At 46.0% G+C, this 23,404-nt stretch overlaps 1 protein-coding gene across 5 annotated transcripts in view; it reads left to right on the top strand.

Moving 5' to 3' along the window:
* The window catches only part of LOC139746336 (uncharacterized), a 448,223-nt gene that overhangs the window by 256,298 nt on the left and 168,521 nt on the right, over nt 1–23,404 (top strand). For all 5 annotated transcript variants that reach the window (XM_071657494.1, XM_071657493.1, XM_071657495.1 and 2 more), the window contains one exon: nt 4,165–4,296. In XM_071657494.1, coding sequence (XP_071513595.1) covers nt 4,165–4,296 — 132 coding nt within the window. The remainder of the gene's footprint in view (nt 1–4,164; nt 4,297–23,404) is intronic.

Here is a 23,404-nt window from a genome sequence, read left to right as displayed (position 1 = left end):
CCTCATTATCGCCTCATGACCTCCGTGTTGCTAACCTCCTCACATCAAGTGTGTGTGTGTGTGTGTGTGTGTGTGTGTGTGTGTGTACAATGAGCCGTGGTCACGAGCGTTGGACAGAGTTCCATCATTAAGGTGGTAAACTATGAATGTGGGACGATTGAATGTGCGAGCAAGTAAAGCAGACTTCCAGTGACCCAAGTTTGTGGAAAGCGTTGGTTAGCTTTAAGCTGGTGTTTATGACTTAGGAAAGCTTTGGTAGCTTTAAGCTGGTGTTTATGACTTAGGAAAGCTTTGGTAGCTTTAAGCTGGTGTTTATGACTTAGGAAAGCGTCGGTTAGCTTTAAGCTGGTGTTTATGACTTAGGAAAGCTTTGACAGCTTTAAGCTGGTGTTTATGACTTAGGAAAGCTTTGGTAGCTTTAAGCTGGTGTTTATGACTTAGGAAAGCTTTGACAGCTTTAAGCTGGTGTTTATGACTTAGGAAAGCGTCGGTTAGCTTTAAGCTGGTGTTTATGACTTACGAAAGCGTTGGTTAGCTTTAAGCTGGTGTTTATGACTTAGGAAAGCTTTGGTAGCTTTAAGCTGGTGTTTATGACTTAGGAAAGCTTTGGTAGCTTTAAGCTGGTGTTTATGACTTACGAAAGCGTTGGTAGCTTTAAGCTGTTTTTCATAACTTAGGAAAGCGTTGGCAGCTTAAGCTGTTGTTCATAACTTTCTTTCCTATGGGTACGTGGCGGTACATTGGAAAAAGCCAGTGAACAGAAGACCCGATGGTCTGTGACGAGGTTATCTGCTGGAGGACAGTACAATAGGAAAAGCCAGTGAATAGAAGACCCCGATGGTCTATGACGAGGTTATCTGCTGGAGGACAGTACATTAGGAAAAGCCAGGGAATAGAAGACCCCGATGGTCTATGACGAGGTTATCTGCTGGAGGACAGTACATTAGGAAAAGCCAGTGAACAGAAGACCCGATGGTCTATGACGAGGTTATCTACTGGAGGACAGTACATTAGGAAAAGCCAGTGAACAGAAGACCCGATGGTCTATGACGAGGTTATCTACTGTAGAACGGAATATGGCAGAATACAAGAGACTACAAGCAAGAAAAAAAAAAGAAAGAATATATAACAATCGATCAACGAAGACCATCATCAGTAACTCAAGATAACCACAGATACCACGAGATAACATGGAAGGTCAGACAACACTTAAGATCACTTTCCATGTCACTAACACCTCACATGATGAAGAAGACCCCCTGAACTATTCCGAGAAGCGTGGGAGAACACTATGAAGACCACCCCCCTATCTTCCTTCCTCGGTCAGAAGACCCCCCCACCTCCACAGGGCGTCCGAGGTGTTTTCCACGTCTGAGAGACCCGCAGAGGGATGCCACAGGAGAGATCAAAGACCAACTGAGGCTCGAGGAGACCCAGGACTCTCGCGTTCAAAGAAATCTGTAAATAACAAGGGAGCAGGAGACCAAATTGGACGTGGGAGGATGGAGTGAAAAAGATTTTGAGCGATCGAGGGCCTGAATGTACAGAAGGGTGAAAGACATGCAAGGAATAGAGTGAATTTGAATGATGTGGTATACCAGGGTCGACGTGCTGTCAATGGATGTATATATATATATGTATATGTATGTGTATATATATGTGTATATATATATATATATATATATATATTTATATTATCCCTGGGGATAGGGGAGAAAGAATACTTCCCACGTATTCCCTGCGTGTCGTAGAAGGCGACTAAAAGGGAAGGGAGCGGGGGGCTGGAAATCCTCCCCTCTCGTTTTTTTTTTTTTTTTTTTTTTTTTTTTTTTTTTTTTTTCCAAAAGAAGGAACAGAGAAGGGGGCCAGGTGAGGGTATTCCCTCAAAGGCCCAGTCCTCTGTTCTTAACGCTACCTCGCTATCGCGGGAAATGGCGAATAGTATGAAAAAAAAAAAAATATATATATATATATATATATATATATAGAGAGAGAGAGAGATAGAGAGAGAGAGAGAGAGAGAGAGAGAGAGAGAGAGAGAGAGAGAGAGAGAGAGGAAATAAATGCGAGCTTGAAAGGAAAGTAACACTGTATTTCTAGAGGGAAAAGTAACACTGTATTTCTAAAGGAAATGCAATACTCGAAGTAACAGTATGTATCTGGAGAGAAGTAACACTGTATTTCTGTAAGGGAGATAAGTAACACTGTATTTCTGTAAGGGAAATAAGTAACACCTGTATTTCTGTAAGGGAAATAAGTAACACCGTATTTCTGTAAGGGAAATAAGTAACACTGTATTTCTGTAAAGGGGAAACAGTTAACACTATTTCTAAAGGTAAAAACGTAACACTACCTCACTGTACTTCACCCCCCAACCCAAATCATTATTTTTTCTCTAAGTCATCCGTGCCTGGGACACCTCCCTGTATTTCCCTGCTACATTCTCGTCCTCACACCTTTTTTCACCGACGATTTCTCACCAGAAGCTACAAAATGCGTCGTTGTCATGTCTTTTTGACCATCATGGAGGGGAAGACGTGGTGATATTGAAGAAACATTGAGTAAATACGTATGAAAGTTTATCCACAAAAGACGTGTGTGAGACACACAAAGACACAGTGTGTGTGTTTACATCCGGACAAGTCCCCCCCTTGCCATTGGTTGACGAAGAGAAAACAATATAAACGAGTCATCGCTTACTTAAAAGGTTTCTAATTCGCTTAATGTGAATACGATGGGTTTGAACTCCTTGTGATTACAGATCTCTGAACTCTTTCTTGATTACAGATCTCTTAGTAGTGGAGGGTGTTTATATTGTCATGTATTGCCCACAGGTGTCTGGTGTTAGAGAGGTTCAATATGGTTGTCTGTGGCAAGCTAACTGGTTCACGACGCTGCTGGGTCTTTCCTCCGTAGTTACCCAACGTTATGTATACCTCCGTAGTTACCTGACATCATGTATACCTCCGTAGTTACCTAACATCATGTATACCTCCGTAGTTACCTAACATCATGTATACCTCCGTAGTTACCTAACATTATGTATACCTCCGTAGTTAACTGACATCATGTATACCTCCGTAGTTACCTAACATTATGTATACCTCCGTAGTTAACTGACATCATGTATACCTCCGTAGTTACCTAACATTATGTATACCTCCGTAGTTACCTAACATTATGTATACCTCCGTAGTTACCTAACATTATGTATGCCTCCGTAGTTACCTAACATTATGTATACCTCCGTAGTTAACTGACATTATGTATACCTCCGTAGTTACCTAACATTATGTATACCTCCGTAGTTACCTAACATTATGTATACCTCCGTAGTTATCTAACGTTATGTATACCTCCGTAGTTACCTAACATTATGTATACCTCCGTAGTTACCTAACATTATGTATACCTCCGTAGTTACCTAACATTATGTATGCCTCCGTAGTTACCTAACATTATGTATACCTCCGTAGTTACCTAACATTATGTATACCTCCGTAGTTACCTAACATCATGTATGCCTCCGTAGTTACCTAACATTATGTACACCTCCGTAGTTACCTAACATTATGTACACCTCCGTAGTTACCTAACATTATGTATACCTCCGTAGTTACCTGACATCATGTATACCTCCGTAGTTACCTAACATCATGTATACCTCCGTAGTTACCTAACATAAATGTATACCTCCGTAGTAACCTAACATCATGTATACCTCCGTAGTTACCTAACATTATGTACACCTCCGTAGTTACCTAACATAAATGTATACCTCCGTAGTTACCTAACATTATGTATACCTCTCCCAACCTCACACAAAGGCGTTCCTACCACGTAATCATCAAACATGTGTGTCTCTAACCCCCTTACCTTGGTCCACGGTGTTCTACCCCTGCCTAGTGCTGGGGTGTGCCTCCCCAGCCTCGTGCTGGGGTGTTCTTCCCCAGCCTTAGTGTTCTAACATCACGTCTCTCTCTCTCTCCTCCCCAGCCACCCGCCTGTTGTCTGGTGCTGGGGTGTTGCTCCCCTGCATCAGTGTTCTAACATCACGTCTCTCTCTCTCTCTCCTCCTCAGCCACCCGCCTGTTGTCTGGTGCTGGGGTGTTGCTCCCCTGCATCAGTGTTCTAACATCACGTCTCTCTCTCTCTCCTCCCCAGCCACCCGCCTGTTGTCTGGTGCTGGGGGCGCCGGTCCCCTGCAGTTCTCTGAGCCACGCTACTGCCTCCTGCTGGCCGAGGACGCCCCACCAGCACTCAGGATCGCCCAGGTCACCGCCTCACACAAAGACGGTCAGTGTTCTACTGCCTTGGGGTCCAAAAGGATTTTTAGGAGGGGCATGAATGCGTTTTCTTTGGAAATAGTAATTTATTCGTTTATTTATTATATTTACTATATATAAATGTGTCTGTGTGTGTGTGTGTGTGTGGATTCCTAACTACTGTGTGCCGATTAAGACGAGCATGAATATATAAGGTTCAGTATGAGTCATGATTCACCGAGAGGAAAGTAAAATAGAATCAGAAACGACTCGAGAGATTCATTGATGTGGGATTCTTCATCCTTGTCTCTCGTACGTCTCTCACTTACTATCTTCATCCTTGTCTCTCGTACGCTCTCATACATCTCTCACTTACTATCTTCATCCTTGTCTCTCATACATCTCTCACTCATTATCTTCATCCTTGTCTCTCATACATCTCTTCCTTGCTATCTTCATCCTTGTCTCTCATACGTCTCTTCCTTGCTATCTTCATCCTTGTCTCTCGTACATCTCTCCCTTTACTATCTTCTCGCGGCTTCGCTCTCCTTTGGCTTATGTTCTCACTCCAACCTCTTTTCCCTATCGTCTTTCTTCCTCATGGTCACCTCCCGTCTCCTTCCTCATTTCCCTCTTCGTCCATACCCTCATCACAGGTCAGCGTCTCTTAGCGTACAGGTCAGGGTACTTGAGTCCAAAGCAATTACATCTCTGATGACAGTGTTCCTTTTCATACACGTAAACTCGTCCTTTACATTCGCTATTTTGCTGGTAGAAAAAAAAAAAAGGACATTTAAAAAGGTCGGGGAACGAAAGGCTCTTTTATGGAAAAGAAAAAAAAAATAACTAAGGTAATTACTTTGATGAAATGGCATTGATGACAGCAATTACAAACGGAACCGCATAGAAATGCCGTAGGGTCATTAGCAAAGAGTTGGTGTGTGTGTGTGTGTGTCTGTATTGCCCACCCAACCCCCCGGAGCTTGACGCTGTGTAAGGCGAAAAGAAATTTTATTTCAGCATGGCCAACCGTACCCTAGGAAGTGCTTAGCCCAAGAGCAAGGCGGTGAGGCCCTTGAACTGGATGGTACGGCCCTTGAACTGGATGGTACGGCCCTTGTGCATGTTAGTAAGGGCCTTGAACAAGATGGTACGGCCCTTAACTGGATGGTACGGCCCTTGAACATGTTAGTCCGGGCTTTGAACAAGATGGTACGGCCCTTGAGCAAGACAGTGGTACGACCCTTGAACAAGATGGTGTTACGGCTCTTGGTCTAGATGGTACGGCCCATGAACAGGTCGATAGTACGGCCCTTGAGCACGATGTACAGCCCTTGAGCACAATGGTACGGCCCATGAACGGGTCGATGGCATGGCCCTTGAGCACGATGTACGGCCCTTGAGCACAATGGTATGGCCCATGAACGGGTCGATTGCACGGCCCTTGAGCACGATGTAAGCCCTTGAGCACGATGGTACGACCCATGAGCCTGATAGTTCGGCCTTTGAGCACGACGGTAATAAGGCCCGTAGAACCGTATAGATGCTATGGCGAAAGGCCCTCGTAGATCACACACGCCTTTGGAACCCCACTTTTGCCCCTGGGAAGAACTCCTGTAGATGCAATCAGAGTCGTTAAGAACCGGATCCCAGGGACGTGATCTCTCTCTGGTAAATGAAGCCAAGGAATATTTCTACGTGAATTGGAGAACTTGATGATGAACTGGTTGCGTGATTATTCTTTTCTTTTTTATCTTTTCAGCAGAGACGGCAAGCGCAATTGAGTCCCTTATCAAGGCCATCCTATATGATTATCATTATCATTATTATCATTATAATAATTATTATTATCATTATTGTTATTATTATTATTACTTTTATTATTTATTTATTTATATCAATTCATTATACTTAGTCACTGTCTCCCGTGTTAGCGAGGTAGCGCAAGGAAACAGACGAAAGAATGGCCCAACCCACCCACATACACATGTATATACATACACCTCCATATATACATATACATATCTGTACATTTCAACGTATATATGAATATACATACACAGACATATACATATATACACATGTACATACTCATACTTGCTGCCTTCATCCTCCGTCGTCGCCACCCCGCCACACATGAAATGGCACCCCTCAACCCCCGGGCACGCGAGGTAGCGTCAGGAAAAGACAACAAAGGCCACATTCGTTCACACTCAGTCTCTAGCTTTCATGTGTAATGCACCGAAACCACAGCTCCCTTTCCACATCCAGTCCCCACAGAACTTTCCATGGTTTACCCCAGACGCTTCACATGCCCTGGTTCAGTCCATTGACAACACGTCGACCCGGTATACCACATCGTTCCAATTCACTTTATTGTTTGCACGCCTTTCATCCTCCTGTATGCACAGGCCCCGATCACACAAAATCTTTTTCACTCCATCCTTCCACCTCCAATTTGGTCTCCCACTTCTCCTCGTTCCCTCTACCTCTGACACATATATCCTCTTTGTCAATCTTTCCTCACTCACTCTCTCCATGTGACCAAACCATTTCAGTGCACCCTCTTCTGCTCTCTCAACCATACTCTTTTTATTACCACACATCTCTCTTACCCTTTCCTTACTTACTCGATCAAACCACCTCACACCACATGTTGTCCTTAAACATTTCATTTCCAACACATCCACCCTCCTCCGCACAACCCTATCTATAGCCCGTGCTTCGCAACCATATAACGTTGTTGGAACCACTATTCCTTCAAACATACCCATTTTTGCTCTCCGAGATAAAGTTCTCGCCTTCCACACATTCTTCAACGCTCCCAGAACCTTCGCCCCCTCCTCCACCCTCTGACTCACTTCCGCTTCCAAGGTTCCATCTGCTGCTAAATTCACTCCCAGATATCTAAAACACTTCACTTCCTCCAATTCTTCTCCATTCAAACTTACCTCCCAATTGACTTGTCCCTCAACCCCACTGAACCTAATAACCTTGCTCTTATTAACATTTACTCTCAGCTTTCTTCTTTCACAAACTTTACCAAACTCAGTCACCAACTTCTGCAGTTTCTCACTCGAATCAATCTTATCGCTGTATCATCAGCGAACAACAACTGACTCACTTCCCAAGCTCTCTCATCCACAACAGACTGCATACTTGTCCCCCCTCTCCAAAACTCTTGCATTCACCATAGAGACATCACGCACCCCTGCCGCAAACCGACGTTCACTGGGAACCAATCACTTTCTTCTCTTCCTACAAGTACACATGCCTTACGTCCTTGATAAAAACCTTTCACTGCTTCTGCCAACTTACTTCCCACACCATATACTCTTGCCCCTGTCTCCAAAACTCTAGCATTCACCTCCCTAACAATCCCATCCAAAAACAAATTAAACATCCAATCGAGACTTCATGCACCCCTACCGCAAACCGACATTCACTGGGAACCAATCACTTTCCTCTCTTCCTACTCCTGCACATACCTTACATCCTAGATAAAAAAAACTTTTCATTGCATCTAGCTACTTACTTTCCACACCATATACTCTTAATACCTTCCTCAGAGCATCTCTATCAACTCTATCATATGCCTTCTCCAGATCCATAAATGCTACATACAAATCCATTTGCTTTTCTAAGTATTTCTCACATACATTCTTCAAAGCAAACACCTGATCCACACATCCTCTACCACTTCTGAAACCACACTGCTCTTCCCCAATCTGATGCTCTGTGCATGCCTTTACCCTCTCAATCAATACCCTCCCATATAATTTCCCAGGAATATATATATATATATATATATATATATATATATATATATATATATATATATATATTTTTTTTTTTTTTTTTTTCATACTATTCGCCATTTCCCGCGATAGCGAGGTAGCGTTAAGAACAGAGGACTGGGCCTTTGAGGGACTACCCTCACCTGGCCCCCTTCTCTGTTCCTTCTTTTGGAAAAAAAAAAAAAAAAAAAAAAAACGAGAGGGGAGGATTTCCAGCCCCCCGCTCCCTTCCCTTTTAGTCGCCTTCTACGACACGCAGGGAATACGTGGGAAGTATTCTTTCTCCCCTATCCCCTATATATATATATATATATATATATATATATATATATATATATATATATATATATATATATATATATATATATATATTCCTAAGAGTCCACGTGGAAAATGAAACACGATAAGTTCCCAAGTGCACTTTCATGTCATAATCATATCATCAGGAGAGATACAAGAACGAAATATAACAATCGGTTGATATACAGCGAAGAGACGTAGCTAGGACACCATTTGGTAAACATGTCAACCACCCATTTTATAGACCATCCCTTAAGGGTGGATGTGAACAGCTGGGTTGACTGTGGATCGACTCCCGCAACCAGAATTTGAACCTCTGCGCTCGACCCCTAGGCGACCCATGAATGCGTCAGGGTCAGGAACGCTTAACCGCTGCACCACGAAGGACTGTTACCCTCTTTAGGCCTCTTCCTGGAGACTTTGATAGTTTGTGGCGTCATATGCCACCGGCAGATAGCTCTATAGATCTGCTCTTCTTCCATCTCTCCAGAGCCTAGCAAATGTGAGTCAAGCTTCAGACTTCCTGGGAATCCAAATTTTTTCTCGGAGGGCGTTTGACTCCCATGCCAGAGGCGTCCTTTATTTCTCCTCTTTCTTGAAGACTGAGTTCCATGTGTCCCGTGCCTGCGGCTCAGTGCTTGGCTGGTCTCCCAATGGACCTTCTGGAAACCAAGTGTTGAGGTGGTGGTGTGTCTGGTATGTGCAGACTTGCGCAGAGCTGTGGTTGTGACTGTTTAGGAAGATGGTTGTGTCGGGTCATTAATCTAGCCCTGTGGTCGTCGGCCGGGTGAATAGCGATGCACATTGCGCTTCTAGAATCTCTTTTCGTCTCCCGGCAGCCGTCTGTAAAAACGCCCTCCATTTTAGTGGGGCAATGGAGTTCGCGTTCCCGGATTTGCGCCTTGCAGATGAGCAAACGTATTTTGGTCTATTCTTTATTTTGATTTAAGGTCTGTCCCTCTTCTGTTTCCTGGGTTTCATAAATATATATTTTCAACAATATATTTCTTTTCTTACACAGTTTCACACACACACACTCAAAGGGAAGACCCTCTCCCCTTAAGACACATATAATAATCACACACACATGCCCTAGCACTGGCTAGGGTGTGTGTGTGTGTGTTTGTGTGTGTGTATGCAAACATAGGAGTAAAGGCATGATACCTATACACAAGGTTAGGAGACGGGGGCAACTCGAGTGTCAAACTGTCCCCCCCGAAACCCACAGATAGTAATTACGTCTAGAAAAATGTAGGGGATTGAACATCCGGGGACCATACCATGTAATCAAACGAAGGAACATGTTTGAAAGGATGTGAAGAGAAAAAAAAAATGCCTCTGTGGTATAGAATTAGTGGATTGAATGGAATAAACTGAATGGGGAAGTTTAAGAATGGTTTGATAGTAGAGATCTGTAAAAGAGTTGGGGGCCGGACCCACGCGTGTAAAGACCACCTCATAAACCACAAATGTGTGATTAAAGAGAGGTCATTAGAGAGAGAGAGAGAGAGAGAGAGAGAGAGAGAGAGCAAACACACAGAGATATGATGGTGGGAACTGCGCTAAACGTAACACTTTCTTTAACAGAACGTAATTTGAAAAATGATGTTCTGTTGCCCTGTTATAACTCTTCGTTTTTGGATGGTTCCTCGAAATTAACGATGAACGAGTGAGAACATAAGGAACATTTAGCCGCGGACAGAGAGCCGAGGGTTAGTAAAAGAAATGGTGTTCATTAGAAGATGACCAAGATAAGGTGAAGTTGTTTGAGGTGTACTGTAGCGAAGTTACTGGCGGCGCTGTTGCCAGCCAGCATTCGGAAAGTGTGAGGGATAAGAGAGAAGGTATGGTTGTGGACGAGACGCAAGAGATGATCCAAAACTCTGCCATAGATTCATCAGAAGTCGTTTCTATTCAAGTAATGGCAAGGACTGAGTCTAAGGTATTTAGAAGTGAGGGGTTGTAGTACGGTGGTGTGGAGATATGAGAGGAGGAGGAAGAGGAGAAGATGGCTTGAGGACCAGGTGTTCTCTGAAGTTTACAGAAGAGACGTGAAAGGATTGCTTGAAAGACCTTAGCCCATGTAAAGCTCCTGGGTGTGGTGACGTTTCTTCATATATGTGATGAAGAAGAGCTCAGACTGCCGCTTGACAGGGCTGCTTGAAATGTTCAAATAATATATCGCTGGAGGAAAGGTAGAGAGAGAGAGAGAGAGTGTCAGTCGGGTGGGAGAAGAAGGCAGGTATCGTACCTATCTTCTACAAAGGAGATTGAGAAGCCTCGCTAAGGCCACTTTTCTTCGGCGAATGGAATAAACTCCGTGGGATGATGGTGGAAGCTGGCAGCATACAGAAGTTTTTAAAAAAAGTGGTCTAATTTAAGAAAAAAATGAGATGGGGGCGCCCCACTAGTGTACAACTCCCCATCCGTACAGTGTAAATATGTTGTTGTAAACATATACACTCACGTTACGGGCCAGCTTGGGGTCGGACCCGCATGGGTTCGAATCCTGGGTGTGGCAGTCAGGCTGCACCCAACCCAGGTGCTCATCCTCCCTTTTTGGCTGGTCGATAGATGGATACCTAATTTAGACTTGGTGTTTGTGTGAATGTATGTATGTATGTGTGTGTGTGTGTGTGTGTGCGTGTGTGTGTGTGTGTGTGTGATAATTTCCCTTACGTACGCACGAAGCAGTACATGTCTATTAACTAATTACGAAGCGTACAAATGCATCGCTGGCTATGCCTTACGCTCCTGGAGTTAAGGAATGCCTTGCTTTACTGTCCTACTATAGATTAGATGATTATTACAATAATATGAGAAAACGCACACCCTAAACATTGTATATTCATCCATTAATCATTCCTTTGGTTATATATGATGTGTATCTTATTTACCGTGAGTTCTGACATTATTCTGTGTGTCTGTGAATCGTGTATTATACTTCACCTTCAAGCAGAAGACTGAAAAAAAACCTGCTTGCCTGGGATTGAATTTGCTCGATATGCGATTTGAAATCGGCCCTAACCACACTCCATCATTAGTACCGGCCATTTTATACTTACAGAGACAGGGTAATGCTGAGGTGTGAGTGGTCATACGTGTCACCGAGCGAGGACGTCGGGAGGGGAGTATATGTAGATAAGGAAGAGGTTGGTAGCGCCTTCGCCTGGGCTGTGATGATGGTCTGGTGGGGGGAAAGGGAACTCAGTGTTGTGTTGCCATAGGCTGTGTTGATGGGTGTGTCTGGCTGGGGTTAGGGAGGGAGAGGTGGGAGAGGGTGTTAGTGCTGTGTTTCTTCAGGCTGTGTTGATAATTATGTCTGGGGGAGAAGGGAGAAGGTAGTGGAGAGGGAAGGGGGATTAGTACTGTGTTTCTCTGTGCTGTGTTGAATGGCTGGCGAGAGACTCACAGTGTTCGTAGCGTTGAGTCATTCCAGGGTTGTGTTGATGGCTGGGCGAAGACATACATCAGGTGTGGTGTGTTTCTGTAGGAGCTAACCTCCCTCTGTCGTGTCTGGTCTGTATCCTTATGTTGTTATCAGCGCCACTCGCTCTTCCTCGGGGGGTTCGGTCGTTCATCTTAAAGTTTCTTACAGAAAGTTTCTTTTCTGGCCCACTCACTCACTCCTGCTGCATTCCATTTTCTCTTGCCAGTGTCGTGTATTCGTTACTGAACACCATCAGTCTTTACCGTGTAGCCTTTGTCTCGTTTTCTCTCCTTTGCTAAGGGAGTTTCAGCCTCTGTGAATAGAGTTCACATCTTTCTACTCTTTCGAAGGAACACTTGAACTGTTCTTGTATATGTGAAGGACATTTTGAATTTCATATTTTGTATATTTTTTCTTTTCTTTTGACTCGTTTTTTGAACTGTTCTTGTATATTTGAGGACATTTTAAAATTCATATTTTGTATATTCTTTCTTCTTTTGACTCTGTTTTTAGAACTGTTCTTGTATATTTGAGGACATTTTAAAATTCATATTTTGTATATATATTTTTTTTTCTTATAACTTGTTTTTTGTGCACGTCTGGGCTGCTCTGTGATCAGCGGTTCCTCCACCACACCTCCTTGGCATATTGCCACTCTTATACGATTCCCATGGCTGACTTCTATTCGTGTCACTACCCCAGTTTTTTGTACACCCGCTGCTGGGGCAGAAGGTGTTGAAGTATCATCCATCCCCGATATTGATGCCTTGGTATTCACTTGTTTTGGGGATCCGATCAAGTTTCGACTCTCTCGTTGAGTGTGAGTTTGAATTGATAATGTTGTTTACGTTAATTCATAATATTGAATTAGGATCATTTTCATCATGTACTTACTCACTTGTCCCATGGTGTAAAGTGTTAGATATTATTTATACAACTGTTCGTGTGTTCTGCTTCCCAGAATGTTAAATAAGTATATACATTTTTTTTAATACGTATTCGCCTTTGCCTGCGTTAGCGAGGTAGCGTAGGGAACAGATGACTGAGCCTTTGAGGGAATAATCCTCACTTGGCCCCCTTCTCTGTTCCTTCTCTTGGAAAAGTATACTCTGCAGGGAAGGATTTCCAACCTCCCGCTCCCTCCCCTTTTAGTCGCCTTTTACGACACGCAGGGAATACGTGGGAAGTATTCTTTCTCCCCTGTCCCCAGGGATAATATAGCTACGTCTCTTCGTTGTATATCAACTGACTGTCACATTTCTTTCTTGTATCTCCCCTGAAGATGTGATTATTACACGAAAGTACACTTGGGAACTTATCATGTTTCATTTCCCCTTGGACTCATAGGAATATATATATATATATATATATATATATATATATATATATATATATATATATATATATATATATATATATATATATATATATAATCGCTGAAAACTGTCAAGCTCATCCGGAATTTTTACATTTCTTGTAGCCAGATTTTTTTTGGGAGAATTTTTCTTTTTTAAGAAATTCCTGCAATTTTGCATTGTTCGCTTTGGCGTGATGGATGGTTGACGTAATTAATTACTGGTCTGGTGTGTTTTCCATATTATTCCTCTTGACACTGACCGACATGGTTTGACCAAAACATACCGCTCCGGGTCTGTCTGTCTGTGTGTCAGTGTTTGTCTGTCTGTACGTCTTTGTCTATCTCTGTGTGTCAGTGTCTGTGTGTCAGTGTCTCTCTATACGTCTGTTTCTATCTCGCTGTGCGTCAGTGTTTGTCTGCCTGTACGTCTGTGTCTATCTCTCTGTGCGTCAGTGTTTGTCTGTCTGTACGTCTGTGTCTATCTCTCTGTGTGTCAGTGTCTGTCTGTACGTGTGTCTGTGTCTGTCTGTCTGTGTGTCAGTGTCTGTCTCTCTGTACGTCAGTTCGTTCTTTTTCGTTTCTTCATATGATTTTGCCAAAAACAAGAAGAGAGAAAAGAAAGAAGAGAAGAGATTCATTTGAAAAGTTATACTACGGTGGTACGACCCTTGAGTAAGAAGGTACGACCCTTGTTTGTGATGTCAGGGCGTTCGAGTACGACCCTTGGCTATGATGTCAGGGCGTTCGAGTACGACCCTTGGCTGTGATTTCAGGGCGTTCGAGTACGACCCTTGGTTGTGATGTCAGGGCGTTCGAGTACGACCCTTGGCTGTGATGTCAGGGCGTTCGAGTACGACCCTTGGCTGTAATGTCAGGGCGTTCGAGTACGACCCTTGGTTATGTTGTCAGGGTGTTGGAGTACGACCCTTGGCTGTGATGTCATGGCGTCCGACCTGAACATTGAAGTTCAGGTCGTGAAGGGTCGTGCTATTCATATACCTAAGGGTCGTGCTAGAGGCTCGTACCGTCGTGCTCAAAGGGGGTCGTATACTGTCGTGCTCAACGGTCATATTAGGTCGTGCTTGTGCCGTCGTGCTCAGAAACTGTGTCGTCCTGCTCAAGGGCTCTTACTGTCGTGCTCGAGGCTCGTACTTTCCTGTTCAAGGCTCGTACCGTCGTGTTCAAGGCTCGTACTCTCCTGTTCAAGGCTCGTACCGTCGTGTTCAAGGCTCGTACTCTCCTGTTCAAGGCTCGTACCGTCGTGTTCAAGGCTCGCATTCTCCTGTTCAAGGCTCGTACCGTCATGTTCAAGGCTCGTACTCTCCTGTTCAAGGATCGTACCGTCATGTTCAAGGCTCCTACTCTCCTGTTCAAGACTCGTACCGTCATGTTCAAGGCTCGTACTCTCCTGTTCAAGGCTCGTACCGTCATGTTCAAGGCTCGCACTCTCCTGTTCAAGGCTCGTACCGTCGTGTTCAAGGCTCGTACTCTCCTGTTCAAGGCTCGTACCGTCATGTTCAAGGCTCGTACTCTCCTGTTCAAGGCTCGTACCGTCGTGTTCAAGTCTCGTACTCTCCTGTTCAAGGCTCGTACCGTCGTGTTCAAGGCTCGTACTTTCCTGTTCAAGGCTCGTGCCGTCGTGTTCAAGTCTCGTACTCTCCTGTTCAAGGATCGTACCGTCGTGTTCAAGGCTCGTACTCTACTGTTCAAGGCTCGTGCCGTCGTGTTCAAGGCTCGTACTCTCCTGTTCAAGGCTCGTACCGTCATGTTCAAGGCTCGTACTTTCCTGTTCAAGGCTCGTACCGTCGTGTTCAAGTCTCGTACTCTCCTGTTCAAGGATCGTACCGTCATGTTCAAGGCTCGTACCGTTGTGTTCAAGGCTCGTACTCTCCTGTTCAAGGCTCGTACCGTCATGTTCAAGGCTCGTACTCTCCTGTTCAAGGCTCGTACCGTCGTGTTCAAGTCTCGTACTCTCCTGTTCAAGGCTCGTACCGTCGTGTTCAAGTCTCGTACTCTCCTGTTCAAGGATCGTACCGTCGTGTTCAAGGCTCGTACTTTCCTGTTCAAGGCTCGTACCGTCGTGTTCAAGTCTCGTACTCTCCTGTTCAAGGATCGTACCGTCATGTTCAAGGCTCGTACTCTCCTGTTCAAGGCTCGTACCGTCGTGTGCACTGTGCCGTCTTTAACGTATATCACTCTTGGCGTGGGCGGCTGTGGTAGAGGAGGCGGCTGTCGTAGAGGCGGCGGCTGTGGTAGAGAAGGCGGCTGTGATAGAGGCGGCTGTGGTAGAGGCAGCGGGGGCTGTGGTAGAGGAGGCGGCTGTGGTAGTGAAGGCGGCTGTGGTAGAGAAGGCGGCTGTGGTAGAGGCAGCGGCGGCTGTGGTAGAGGAGGCGGCTATGGTAGAGAAGGCGGCTGTGGTAGAGACGGCGGCTGTGGTAGAGACGGCGGCTGTGGTAGAGGCGGCGGCTGTGGTACAAGAGTCGGCTGTGGTAGAGGAGGCGGCTGTGGTAGAGGCAGCGGCGGCTGTGGTAGAGGAGTCGGCTGTGGTAGAGGAGTCGGCTGTGGTAGAGGCAGCGGCGGCTGTGGTAGAGGCAGCGGCGGCTGTGGTAGAGGCAGCGGCGGCTGTGGTAGAGGAGGCAGCGGCTGTGGTAGAGGAGGCAGCGGCTGTGGTAGAGATGGCGGCTGTGGTAGAGGCAGCGGCGGCTGTGGTAGAGGAGGCGGCTGTGGTAGAGGCAGCGGCGGCTGTGGTAGAGGAGTCGGCTGTGGTAGAGACGGCGGCTGTGGTAGAGACGGCGGCTGTGGTAGAGGCGGCGGCTGTGGTAGAGACGGCGGCTGTGGTAGAGGCGGCTGTGGTAGAGGAGGCGGCTGTGGTGCAAGAGTCGGCCGTGGTAGAGGCGGCTGTGGTAGAGACGGCGGCTGTGGTAGAGGCGGCGGCTGTGGTAGAGACGGCGGCTGTGGTAGAGGCGGCGGCTGTGGTAGAGGCAGCGGCGGCTGTGGTAGAGGAGTCGGCTGTGGTAGAGGCAGCGGCTGTGGTAGAGGAGGCGGCTGTGGTACAAGAGTCGGCTGTGGTACAAGAGTCGGCTGTGGTAGAGGCGGCTGTGGTAGAGGTAGCGGCGGCTGTGGTGGAGGTAGCTGTGGTAGAGGTGGTGCAGGAGATAATGTGATCGCAAGATGTACCCGCGCAGTATTTTCCCGCTTAAGTTCCCCCCCCCCCCCCCCCCCCGGGCGTTTAAGCGTGGCCGAGCAAAAGCCTACACTGCTCCTATTTACCAGTCTCCAAGCCGCGCCCCCCCGCGAGGGAGAGAGAGAGAGAGAGGGAGAGAGAGGGAGGGAGGGAGGGAGGGAGGGAGGGAGGGAGGCGACTCGAGAGAGAGAGAGAGAGAGAGAGAGAGAGAGAGAGGGAGGGAGGGAGGGAGGGAGGCGACTCGAGAGAGAGAGAGAGAGAGAGAGAGAGAGAGAGAGAGGGAGGGAGGGAGGGAGGGAGGCGACTCACGAGAGAGAGAGAGAGAGAGAGGGAGACAGAGAGAGAGAGAGAGAGAGAGAGAGAGAGAGAGAGAGAGAGAGAGAGAGAGAGAGAGAGAGAGGGAGGGAGGGAGGGAGGGAGGGAGGGAGGCGACTCGAGAGAGAGAGAGAGAGAGAGAGAGAGAGAGAGAGAGAGGGAGGGAGGGAGGGAGGGAGGCGACTCACGAGAGAGAGAGAGAGAGAGAGGGAGACAGAGAGAGAGAGAGAGAGAGAGAGAGAGAGAGAGAGAGAGAGAGAGAGAGAGAGAGAGAGAGAGAGAGAGGGAGGGAGGGAGGGAGGCGACTCACGAGAGAGAGAGAGAGAGAGAGAGAGAGAGAGAGAGAGAGAGAGAGAGAGAGAGAGAGCGAGAGAGGACCTCTGACCTTCAGCGTCGCTTCCAGGGGGGAAAAAAAGAAGAAAAGGAAAACAAAAACACAAAAAATGGATCGGTTTGTATTGTGTTTGAGTTTGGCTCTGTGTTGCCTCAGGGTAGAGTGGGGTGTGGGGGTGGTGTGGGGTGTGGGTGGTGTAGGGTGGGGTGTGGTGGTGGGTGTAGGGTGGGATGTAGTGGTGGTGGGTGTAGGGTGGGGTGTAGTGGTGGGTGTAGGGTGGGGTGTGGGGCGGGTGGTGTAAGGTGGGGTGTAGTGGTGGGTGTAGGGTGGGGTGTGGGGCGGGTGGTGTAAGGTGGGGTGTAGTGGTGGGTGTAGGGTGGTGTGTGGGGGTGGGTGTAGGGTGGGATGTAGTGGTGGTGGGTGTAGGGTGGTGTGTGGGTGGTGTAGGGTGGTGTGTGGGTGGTGGGTGTAGGGTGGGGTGTGGGGGTGGTGTAGGGTGGGGTGGTGTGTGTGGGTGTAGGGTGGGGTGTGGGGCGGGTGTAGGGTGGGGTGTGGGTGGTGGGTGTATGGTGGGGTGTGGGGCGGGTGGGTGTAGGGTGGGGTGTAGGGGTGGGTGTAGTGGTGGGCGGGTGTAGGGTGTAGGGTGGGTATATCAGGTGTTCCACAGTGTACAGAAGACAGTTTGTCGTTTTCCGGTCCACATTTGTGCCCTGAGGTCCTGCCATGCCATTATTTTACGGGTCACCCGTTTGAACCTTTAAAGAAAATAAATGTTGACCGTTGTCTTCCTCTCTTTTTTTTTGTGTGTGACGTTTAATTTTTCTTTTAAACTCATGTAGTAGTAGGTATGGGTAAGTCTAAGTGGTTGTTCTTAAAACTACCCATATGATATAGTTACGGTCTAGAACAGTTTGTTGAGATGTCTATTTTTGAAGCGTCTTTTTCTAGTCTTCCTTGAAGAAAGCCCCTCCCCCCCCCTTTCAAAGACCACCATGGTGGATGTGGGGCCTGTGTGAGGAAGCCTTTCTCCCACCCCTTTCATAGACCACCATGGTGGATGTGGGGCCTGTGTGAGGAAGCCTCTACCCCCCTCCCCCCCTTTTCAAAGACCACCATGGTGGATGTGGGGCCTGTGTGAGGAAGTCTTTCTACTACCCCTTTCATAGACCACCATGGTGGAAGTGAGGCCTGTGTGAGGAAGCCTCTCTACCACCCCTTCAAAGACCACCACGGTGGATGTGGGGCCTGTGTGAGGAAGCCTCTACCCCCCTCCCCCCCCCTTTCAAAGACCACCATGGTGGAAGTGGGGCCTGTGTGAGGAAACCTCTCTACCTTACCCCTTCCAAAGACCACCATGGTGGAAGTGGGGCCTGTGTGAGGAAACCTGTCTACCTTACCCCTTCCAAAGACCACCATGGGGTAAGTGGGGACTGTGTGAGGAAGCCTTTCTACTACCCCTTTCATAGACCACCATGGTGGAAGTGGGGCCTGTGTGAGGAAGCCTCTCTACCTTACCCCTTCAAAGACCACCATGGAGGAAGTGGGGCCTGTGTGAGGAAGCCTTTCTCCCACCCCTTTCATAGACCACCATGGTGGATGTGGGGCCTGTGTGAGGAAGCCTCTACCCCCCCTCCCCCCCTTTTCAAAGACCACCATGGTGGATGTGGGGCCTGTGTGAGGAAGTCTTTCTACTACCCCTTTCATAGACCACCATGGTGGAAGTGGGGCCTGTGTGAGGAAGCCTCTCTACCTTACCCCCCTTCAAAGACCACCACGGGTAAGTGGGGCCTGTGTGAGGAAACCTGTCTACCTTACCCACCTTCAAAAACCACCACAGGGTAAGTGGGGCCTGTGTGAGGAAGCCTCTCTACCACCCCTTCAAAGACCACCACGGGGTAAATGGGGCCTGTGTGAGGAAACCTGTCTACCTTACCCACCTTCAAAAACCACCACGGTGGAAATGGGGCCTGTGTTGTGAGGGTTATGTACCCCCCTTCCCCCCAGGACAGACCATCTGGTGGTCTTCAGTGGGTAAAGCCTCCTTCCTGGCCATCAGACCTCGACCTGGGTGATGGAGTAGAAAAGGGCTTGATGGACGAAGCCTCGCTGAACACACGAGGCTAAACTGAGACTGACTGAACCTTACGTGATGAAACCATTGTTGATTTCCCTTGTGGTATTATTATTATTATTATTATTATTATTATTGTTATTATTATTATTATCATTATTATTATTATTATTACTATTATTATTATTATTACTAGTAGTAGTAGTAGTAGTAGTAGTAGTATTACTATTGTTATTATTTATTTATTTTTTTTTTATTATTATACTTTGTCGCTGTCTCCCGCGTTTGCGAGGTACCGCAAGGAAACACGAAAGAAATGGCCCAACCCATCCCCATACACATGTATATACATACATCCACACACGCAAATATACATACCTACACAGCTTTCCATGGTTTACCCCAGACGCTTCACATGCCTTAATTCAATCCACTGACAGCACGTCAACCCCGGTATACCACATCGCTCCAATTCACTCTATTCCTTGCCCTCCTTTCACCCTCCTGCATGTTCAGGCCCCGATCACACAAAATCTTTTTCACTCCATCTTTCCACCTCCAATTTGGTCTCCCTCTTCTCCTCGTTCCCTCCACCTCCGACACATATATCCTTTTGGTCAATCTTTCCTCACTCATTCTCTCCATGTGCCCAAACCACTTCAAAACACCCTCTTCTGCTCTCTCAACCACGCTCTTTTTATTTCCACACATCTCTCTTACCCTTACAATACTCACTCGATCAAACCACCTCACACCACACATTGTCCTCAAACATCTCATTTCCAGCACATCCATCCTCCTGCGTACAACTCTATCCATAGCCCACGCCTCGCAACCATACAACATTGTTGGAACCCACTATTCCTTCAAACATACCCATTTTTGCTTTCCGAGATAATGTTCTCGACTTCCACACATTCTTCAAGGCCCCCAGAATTTTCGCCCCCTCCCCCACCCTATGATCCACTTCCGCTTCCATGGTTCCATCTGCTGCCAGATCCACTCCCAGATATCTAAAACACTTCACTTCCTCCAGTTTTTCTCCATTCAAACTCACCTCCCAATTGACTTGACCCTCAACCCTACTGTACCTAATAACCTTGCTCTTATTCACATTTACTCTTAACTTTCTTCTTCCACACACTTTACCAAACTCAGTCACCAGCTTCTGCAGTTTCTCACATGAATCAGCCACCAGCGCTGTATCATCAGCGAACAACAACTGACTCACTTCCCAAGCTCTCTCATCCCCAACAGACTTCATACTTGCCCCTCTTTCCAAAACTCTTGCATTTACCTCCCTAACAGCCCCATCCATAAACAAATTAAACAACCATGGAGACATCACACACCCCTGCCGCAAACCTACATTCACTGAGAACCAATCACTTTCCTCTCTTCCTACACGTACACATGCCTTACATCCTCGATAAAAACTTTTCACTGCTTCTAACAACTTTCCTCCCACACCATATATTCTTAATACCTTCCACAGAGCATCTCTATCAACTCTATCATATGCCTTCTCCAGATCCATAAATGCTACATATAAATCCATTTGCTTTTCTAAGTATTTCTCACATACATTCTTCAAAGCAAACACCTGATCCACACATCCTCTACCACTTCTGAAACCACACTGCTCTTCCCCAATCTGATGCTCTGTACATGCCTTCACCCTCTCAATCAATACCCTCCCATATAATTTACCAGGAATACTCAACAAACTTATACCTCTGTAATTTGAGCACTCACTCTTATCCCCTTTGCCTTTGTACAATGGCACTATGCACGCATTCCGCCAATCCTCAGGCACCTCACCATGAGTCATACATACATTAAATAACCTTACCAACCAGTCAACAATACAGTCACCCCCTTTTTTAATAAATTCCACTGCAATGCCATCCAAACCTGCTGCCTTGCCGGCTTTCATCTTCCGCAAAGCTTTCGCTACCTCTTCTCTGTTTACCAAATCATTTTCCCTAACCCTCTCACTTTGCACACCACCTCGACCAAAACACCCTATATCTGCCACTCTATCATCAAACACATTCAACAAACCTTCAAAATACTCACTCCATCTCCTTCTCACATCACCACTACTTGTTATCACCTCCCCATTTGCGCCCTTCACTGAAGTTCCCATTTGCTCCCTTGTCTTACGCACTTTATTTACCTCCTTCCAGAACATCTTTTTATTCTCCCTAAAATTTAATGATACTCTCTCACCCCAACTCTCATTTGCCCTTTTTTTCACCTCTTGCACCTTTCTCTTGACCTCCTGTCTCTTTCTTTTATACATCTCCCACTCAATTGCATTTTTTCCCTGCAAAAATCGTCCAAATGCCTCTCTTCTCTTTCACTAATACTCTTACTTCTTCATCCCACCACTCACTACCCCTTCTAATCAATTATTATTATTATTATTATCATTATTATTATTATTATTATTATTATTATTATTATCATTATTATTATCATTATTACCATTATATTTTCATTATATATTATTATTATTATCATTATTATTATCATTATTATTATTATAATTATTATTATTATTATTATTATTATTATTATTATTATTATTATTATTATTATTATTATTATCATTATTATTATCATTATTACCATTATATTTTCATTATATATTATTATTATTATCATTATTATTATTATTATTATTATTATTATTATTATTATCATTATTATTATTATTATTATTATTATTATTATTATTATTATTATTATAATTATTATTATTATCATTATTATTATTATTATTATAATTATCATTATTATTATTATTATTATTCATGTAAGATAACATGAATAATAAAGGTAGTGAGCATGAGGACGGAGCTTGTTTTGAGTTGACTATATTGTGACATCCAGATAGTATACACACACACACACACACACACACACACACACACCCTAGGCCAGGTACCCGTTCATCAACCAGCCCCTGAGGGAAGATGAGCACCTGGGTTGGATGTGGGCCAACTGCCACGCCAAGGATTCGAAACATGCCAGGCCCGTGCAGACTTATGGCTCGGTAGCGCCAACCACCACACCACGGAGGCCCGTGCGCGCGCGCGCGCGAGTGTGTGTGTGTGTGTGTGTGTGTGTGTGTGTGTGTGTGTGTGTGTGTGTGTGAAGACCCAGAGTGATGGTAATATACATTGTCTGCTGGGGGACCGGCCGGCCTGGGTGGGTGGGTGGGTGTGTGTTGGAGGAGGAGGGACCAGCCCAGCCTCCTACATCCCTAATCTATATTGATGGAGACGGGTCAGGTGTCGATATAAGGTGGGTGGTGTGGTGGTGGAGGGTGGTGTCGAGGCGGAGGCATCCATTGAGAGCGTGTTGGTGTTAAAGGCGAGTTTCCATGACGAAATGTTTGGTGAGGTGGGGGGTTGGGGTTGAGGAAGTGAGGGGGGGGGGAGAGAGAGAGAGAGAGAGAGAGAGAGAGGGAGTGTGTGTGTATGTGTGGGATGTGAGGATGTCAGGTGTTAGTATACCAGAGTGAGAGAGAGTGTCAGATGTTAGTACACCAGAGTGAGAGAGAGTGTCAGGCGTCAGTACATCAGAGTGAGAGAGAGTGTCAGGCGTCAGTACATCAGAGTGAGAGAGAGTGTCAGGTGTTAATACACCAGAATGAGTGAGTGAGAGAGAGTGTCAGGTGTTAATACACCAGAATGAGTGAGAGAGAGAGTGTCAGGCGTTAATACACCAGAATGAGTGAGTGAGAGAGAGTGTCAGTTGTTAATACACCAGAATGAGTGAGTGAGAGAGAGTGTCAGGTGTTAATACACCAGAATGAGTGAGAGAGAGTGTCAGGTGTTAATACACCAGAATGAGTGAGTGAGAGAGAGTGTCAGGTGTTAATACACCAGAATGAGTGAGAGAGAGTGTCAGGTGTTCGTACAACAACAGCATGTAGAGTTGTGTAACCAGGCGCCAGTATGATGGAAATATAATTAATGTCCAGTGAACAGTACAGGATGTGGAAGTGGCTCTCTCATTAATGAATGACATTTAGCGGGAGACTCTCCTAATTACCTTGATCCAATTAACCTTTCGCCGTTGAGCCAACTCCACCATGCTTAGTGATACGCAATTCCCATACTCCTCCTTTTTTATATTCCATTTCCATGTACCGGGTACACAATTATCAATCCTGCACTTTATGTTATGTCAACCACCACTTTGGCAGACTTTGAGTCGCTCCCACCACCCGTTGGACATTCTTGGTCTTGTGGTCACCCTTCTCTTGACCTCTTCACCCCGCTGGGCCCCCTCCGGTTTGATTACCCTGAGCCACATGCCTTCAAATCACTCGTAATGA

Source organism: Panulirus ornatus, chromosome 64 (genome assembly GCF_036320965.1).
Source record: "Panulirus ornatus isolate Po-2019 chromosome 64, ASM3632096v1, whole genome shotgun sequence".
Classification (NCBI taxonomy): Eukaryota; Metazoa; Arthropoda; class Malacostraca; order Decapoda; family Palinuridae; genus Panulirus; species Panulirus ornatus.
This window is presented reverse-complemented; position numbering and strand designations above follow the sequence as displayed.